Source organism: Corythoichthys intestinalis, chromosome 20, assembly GCF_030265065.1.
Source record: "Corythoichthys intestinalis isolate RoL2023-P3 chromosome 20, ASM3026506v1, whole genome shotgun sequence".
Classification (NCBI taxonomy): Eukaryota; Metazoa; Chordata; class Actinopteri; order Syngnathiformes; family Syngnathidae; genus Corythoichthys; species Corythoichthys intestinalis.
The window spans coordinates 35,500,238-35,506,752 of NC_080414.1; the positions used below are offsets into that span (position 1 = coordinate 35,500,238).

General features: G+C 44.7%; 1 protein-coding gene across 4 annotated transcripts in view; it reads right to left on the minus strand.

Annotated features, from left to right (window-relative positions):
• LOC130908614 (cyclic nucleotide-gated cation channel beta-3-like) overlaps positions 1-6,496 on the minus strand; it is a 41,994-nt gene extending 35,498 nt beyond the window's left edge. For 2 of the 4 annotated variants that reach the window (XM_057824234.1, XM_057824235.1), the window contains exons 1-2: positions 6,085-6,496; positions 1,325-1,466 (exon numbers count right to left, since the gene is read on the minus strand). In XM_057824234.1, coding sequence (XP_057680217.1) covers positions 1,325-1,466; positions 6,085-6,177 — 235 coding nt within the window. In that variant the 5' untranslated portion in view covers positions 6,178-6,496. The remainder of the gene's footprint in view (positions 1-1,324; positions 1,467-6,084) is intronic. The other 2 variants (XM_057824232.1, XM_057824233.1) reach the window with 2 other exon arrangements.
• Between the last annotated feature and the right edge of the window lie 19 nt (positions 6,497-6,515).

The following is a 6,515-nucleotide window of genomic DNA, read 5'->3' on the forward strand; positions in this document are numbered from 1 at the left end:
GGGCATTTAAAAAAAAAAAAAAAAAAAAAAAAAACTTTTTTAAACAGCAAAACTCATTCTGGAGGTGAGAGCACGTGAGAGCAGAATTACAGATGCCATGACTTTACCGAGATATTATCACGTACTTACCTTGTTTCGATCCAAAAACTGCATGTAGCATGTATCAATGAGTGTCAAAACACAGCTGTGAATGGCCACAGCTGGATTTTGGGGGAGATTTTATGGGTGAAACATGGTCATATAAAAAGGGTCACGATGCAGAAATCGCACACATCAAGGAGTGGTCGAGATTTTCTTTTTCATATATTTACCCTTTTAAATGTTTTTTTTTTTCTTTTCTATTTTTCTTTGTTTGGATCGATTATTTTTTCACCTAACATATCGGAGAAAATGCGACAGTAACAAAAAAAAAAAAAAAAATACAATTAAGCGATAGTTATGAGGTAGATATCCGTGACTTTTTTACAGACACCATTTTTTTCATTGTGACGTAATTTGTTTAAAAGTTTAAAGTATGTGAGTGAATAATTTTTTTAAGTCGTTTTTTTTTTTTTTTTAACGAAATATGAGGCATCAATTATTGATTCTAAGCTAAAAACGATATTTTGAATAATAAATATAATTAATTACCTTAGTTTTAGGGCTGGGTTGAAACAAAAGCGGTTGCCCAATGTCTGTAAACGGGGGTTTTCAGGGTAAAACAGTCAAATTAAAAATTGTTTGGGGGCTTAATGCGCCATGAATTTGCTATGGCAGCAAATAGACACATTTTTCTATCAAACACAACAGTTGTTTTGGCTTAGAATACATCAGTTTCTTTTAAAGAGGAGTGCAAGAGCAGAAACTGCTTTTTCAGTCTTGTCTGTGTTTTCCGCCATATACTATATAAAAATCAGATTTGGCAGTTTTATGAAGTACCTTCAGTGCGATTGATCATAACGTGTCCACTCTGTTTAAAGCTCAATGAAATCGAATCATTCCAAAAGGTTTATTTGTAAACTTATAGATTTGTCGTCAATAAGCCAAATTCATGTTAGCTATTACGCCAGCAAAGCTAGGCTGATAGCTAACTTTAGCACAAAATGTCCCCTCTGTTAGTGAAAGGGGCTTCAGTGTCCACTCTGTTACGTCCAAATGGCATCCTATAAAAAAATGAGCCAGAGCAAAAAACAAAGAAAAATTATATTCCTTTAAAAAGCTGAGCAACATTAACATTACTTTTTAAAATGTTGTTTGGTGCAATATAATTTTTCAAAAACTGAAAATACGAACAGGTTTGAATTAATTTCTAGTATAATATTTACCGTGAAAAAACTGCAGTTACCTGGCTCTGGCTTTTCTTTTGAAGGTTCTTTCTTTTCCTCCTCTTTTTTGTTCTCTTCTTCTTTTTTTGGCTCTTCTTTGTTTTTCTCTGCTTGCTTCGCATCCTCCTTCGGTTGAGTGGGTTCTTCCTTCTTTTCAGGAGGCTATCGACACAAAATCAATCCAATTTGAACCACCTGTTAGCATGCGTAGGAGGTTTGGGGTGGGGGGGGTGCCTTCGTCCTTTGGGTCTATCTCTGGCTCTGCCCGCCTTTCTGGGCCTGTGGCGGCAGAAAGGCGGCAGGGTCATCGGCGGGCCCTCCTGGGGCCCTTGGGATCTGGGGTGGGACTTGTTGTCCCCTGCTGGTGGGGGTGGTTGTCCCCTGGTCTCTGGCACATGGTGTGGCACCTTTTCGGAGATGCGGGGATCTCTTGCCCTGTGGCCATTGGTCCTGGGGGATGTGGCCCTGCCTGTGGGAGCCTGCCTCTTAAACTCTTTACTTTTGCACTGTAAATATCTTTCTCCACTGGCACCTACACACTCATTCATGTTTTCGGGGAGAGTTGGAACGGGGTCGTACAATCCCGGGCCAGCCCCCCCTTGATTTTAAAGTGGGGGATGCGACAGTTGCCTCCCCGCCATCCCCGCACCTTTTTTAATGCACCTCACACATTACAATCCTGGGGTGGGGTGGGGTGGGATGGGGGAGGCTCCAGCGAGGGGCGGTGGGATGTGCATTTTGGAAGAACTTCCATGCGGCAGTCCCGCTGCTCGGGCTCTCCTATTTCAATGTATAGAGTGCACTGCCCTCCCCAGAAAATCCCATCATGGTGCTGGGTAATGGCTGCCAGTCGGGGACCTGGCAGTCACAGTAATAGGGTGGTAGGTCGATCCCACAGTTTTTCTGTATGGCGTGGCTCATGGGGTGTGGCCTCCTATTCACCTGATTGCCTGGGTGGGGGGGGGTTCCGGTTCTGCGCTGCACCGCGGCAGCTTCTCTGCGCTCGCTGGCTTCCGCCTTCCCCTCTCTTTTCTGCCCAGGTATCCTCCTTGGGCTCTGGCGCGGGTCGCTGGCCGAGTGCCGGTGGGGTGTCGCCCACTCTGGATGGGGACCCTGTCCTGCCCCGGGGCCTAGTGGACCGTGGGGGTCCCGTGGTGTGCCGTGTTGTTTGGGAGGTTGCGGCGGTGGGCAGTGATGGGGGCGGGCGTGGGGGTCGGTGGCGCATCCCCTCATCCCTTCCCTGAAGGCCAGTTAATGGGGGCGCGGATGGTCCACGGGACCACCCTGGATCCCAGGTGGATGATGCCAGCCTCCGTGTTGGAGCTGTAGGAGGAGGAAGGGGCTGCGTAGGCTCAGCCCCCCTAATTGGCTGGGGAGGGAAGGGCCTTGGCCCGGGGGCGGGCCCAGCGCAGCATTTCCACTTTTCTGCAGGACTATCACATGTCTGATGGGATTCATGCATGACTGGGCGCAATCAGACACACTCAAGTAGAGAAACTATTGGCGCCAGGACTAGCGATCAGGCAGCATACACTGCTGGCCAAAAGTACTGGCACCCCTGCAGTTTTGTCAAATGATGCTCAATTTCTCCATGTAAATGATTGCAATTACAAATGCTTTTGTAGTGATATATTCATTTATTTTGCTTGCAATGAAAAAACACAAAAGAGAATGAAACAAAAAATGAAATCATCAATTTACACAAAATTCCAAAAATGGGCCGGACAAAAGTATTGGCACCCTCAGCCTAATACTTGGTAGCGCAACCTTTAGACAAAACAACTGCGAACAACCCCTTCCAGTATCCATCAATGAGTTTCTTACAATTCTCTGCTGGAATTTTAGTCCATTCTTCTTTGGCCAACTGCTCCAGATCTCTGGGATTTGAAGGGGGCTTTCGTCAAACTGCCATTTTCAGATCTCTCCACAGGTGTTCTATGAGATTCAGGTCTTGACTCATTGCTGGCCACTTTAGAAGTCACCAGTGCTTTCTCTCAAACCATTTTCTAGTGCTTTTTGAATTGTGTTTTGGGTCATTGTCCTGCTGGAAGACCCGTGACCTCTGAGGGAGACCCAGCTTTCTCACACATTATGCTGCAAAATTTGTTGGTAGTCTTCAGACTTCATAATGCCATGCACACGGTCAAGCAGTCCAGTGCCAGAAGCAGCAAATCAACCCCAAAACATCAGGGAACCGCCGCCATGTTATACTGTGGGGACCGTGTTCTTTTCTTTGAAGGTCTCATTTTTTCCCTGTAGAGTTTAGAGTAGTATAGAGTTTCTATGTTGATGGCTCTTCCCGAAAAGCTCTTTTTTTTGGTCTCATCTGACCAGGGAACATTCTTCCAAATGTTTTGGCTTTCTCAGGTAGGTTTTGGCAAACTCCAACCAGGCTTTTGTATGTCTCTGGGTCAGAAGTGGGGTCTTCCTGGGTATCCTACCATAGAGTCCCTTTTTATTTAAACACCGTATGAGTTGACAATGTTGTACCCTTGGACTGCAGGACAGCTTGAACTTGTTTGGATATTAGTCGAGGTTCTTTATCCACCATCTTTCATTGAAATCTCTTGTCAATTTTTCCTTTCCGTCCACATCTAGGGAGGTTAGCCACAGTGCCATGGCCCTTACACTTATTGATGACACTGCGCATGGTAGACACAGGAACATTCAGGTTTTTGGACATTGATGTAGCCTTAAGATTGCCCATGCTTCCTCACAATTTTGCTTCTCAAGTCCTCAAACAGTTCTTTAGTCTTCTTTTTTTTCTCCATGCTGAATGTGGTACACACGAGGACACAGAACAGCGGTTGAGTCAACTTTAATCCATTTTAACTGGCTGCAAGTGTGATTTAGGTATTGCCGCCACCTGTTATGAGCCACAGGTAAGTAACAGGTGCTGTTAATTACACAAATTAGAGAAGCAACACATGATTTTTCAAAGGGTGCCAATACTTTTGTCCGGCCCATTTTTTGAGTTTTTTTTTTTTTTTTCATTCTCTTTTGTGTTTTTTCATTGCAAGCAAAATAAATGAAGATTACTACCAAAGCATTTGTAATTGCAATCATTTACATGGAGAAATTGAGCATTATTTGACAAAACTGCAGGGCTGCCAATACTTCTGGCCAGCAGTGTAGAACAGGATGTCAACATATCCACACTTACAAGTGATTCACATAATACTTTATACTTCTATGCCTCGCATTGCTTATTTGTGTACGCTCTGCCCCACCTAAACACATCTCTTTCTACTCTCCCCCATTTACTTTTTCCCCTCGGTCATCAGGCCCTCCACATGGTGTCAACCAGAAATTCAATTAGCTATCGATAGGGCTCACTCCTTATCACCTTGACATTCTCCCCACTGACTCTGCTCTGCACACCTGTCACCAATCACCACACCTGCCTCCACTCCACAATCAACCACCTGCCACTATACGGCCCCTTTCCCACTGAAACAATGGTGTCAACGCGCATTTTTTCCCAAGCCGATAGAACCCACTAGCAATTGGCATTTGGCACCTTTCCCATTGACAAAAAAAGCCGTGTCTTTTTTGTTTTTTTCACCCGTCTAACCCCCCAACCCTCCTCCGCCGTGAGTAAGGTTACGTGACGTCACCACGCTAAGATGCACGTCGACAACTGCGACCGAATTCATTCAGTTCAAGGAAGTAAACAATGCAGAGCAACATGGAAGCCTCTTTTCCGTTTGTGTTCTCTGTTTTCATGCTTTTTACTTCCCTCAAAATGGTCGAAATGCAGCAATACTCGGCTTGTGCTGAGGCAATGTAGGCGACGTGAATTTTGGTTTGAAATTCAAAGGAGTTATGATGCATCACGTAAGAGCCTACGTCACCACGTAGATTAGGGTGTTGACTGTTGACCCGGGATTTTGCTTTCACACTGCATGACGATCAGCGCCGAGGTGATTTTAACGCGGGTCGCTTGGCTGGTTGATTGACACGGGTCGAGGCGGGTCGCTGCACCTTTCCCACTGCCACCAAAAGTCGATTGTTAGTGGGATGACATAGGCTTTTTGGCCAGTGGGAAAGGGGTATAAGAGACCAGTTTGCACAACATTTGACACCAGAGCTTCACCTCACCACGCATGGTAAAAGTACAGGCCACCCTTTTGCTCACCTTGCGACTCATTTGTGCTTATTTTCTGAACAACGATACTGAGCCAACCCAGCCTTCCAGCACATTCAAGAAAACTGCAGAGCCACCACTTCTCACCAAATTTCCTTTGTTTAATAAACACATCTTGGACTTCGGATTTCTGACTTCTCTTTGCTGTGCTTTTGGGTCACACTGTCTCACCACCATAACAGAGTTAGTGTAGGCGTTGACTGTATTTCTCATTGTTGTTTGTTATTCTTTTCTGTCTCTCTCTTCTTTTCTATTTTCCGTTTGGTCCCCCCCTTAAGCCCTTCATGCTCGCTGCTTTCCCCTAATAAAAGCAACACGATGAATACATAGATACATACATACATACACATTAGGACTCAGGAGTATATCATACTCCCATGTGATACACCAAAACTGTTCAGACCAATAGGACACTCAGATTCCCATTTCCCATGTCAAGCAGCTGGACAAGTAAAAAAATCATTCAGCCATTAATGTGCACTATAACTAAAGAAAAAAAAAAGAAAGATTGAACCATTACACCTGTTAGCATGTTTATGAAAACTGCTGCTATGAAAATGTAACAGTTGCACCCAGACTGGAGCAGACTGACAGATATAGTTTTATAGTAAATGAGAAGCATCCAAGTCTTACCTTAGCCGGTGCAGCAGCTGGAGGGGGTACAGGATCAACCTGGGTTGGTGGAGGCTCAGGAGCCCCCACTATCCTCTTTAACCGTGCGAACATGGCAGAGTCGTCTACAGTTCTGCTCTCAGCAGACTTGCTGCTAATTCGTTTTTAGATAGTACTCTGCCGTCTGGCTCTCGCATCGACAAACAACGGACTGACGCAATTAATTCCGTTAACCCGAATAATACCCTTTGATCGCTGCCCTTTTTCTGCCAGGCTTCACCAGATCAGTCATCGCTTAACATCAGTCGGTGCCCAAAAAGCTGAACTGTCACTTGTCAGGTTCCAAATTGTAATCATATTATCATTAAAAGTCTTAATCAAATCAATAATCTCATGTGAACATTGTATTAAGTTGTTTCAAGTTCACCAAGTGGAATCCAAATTAACTCCAT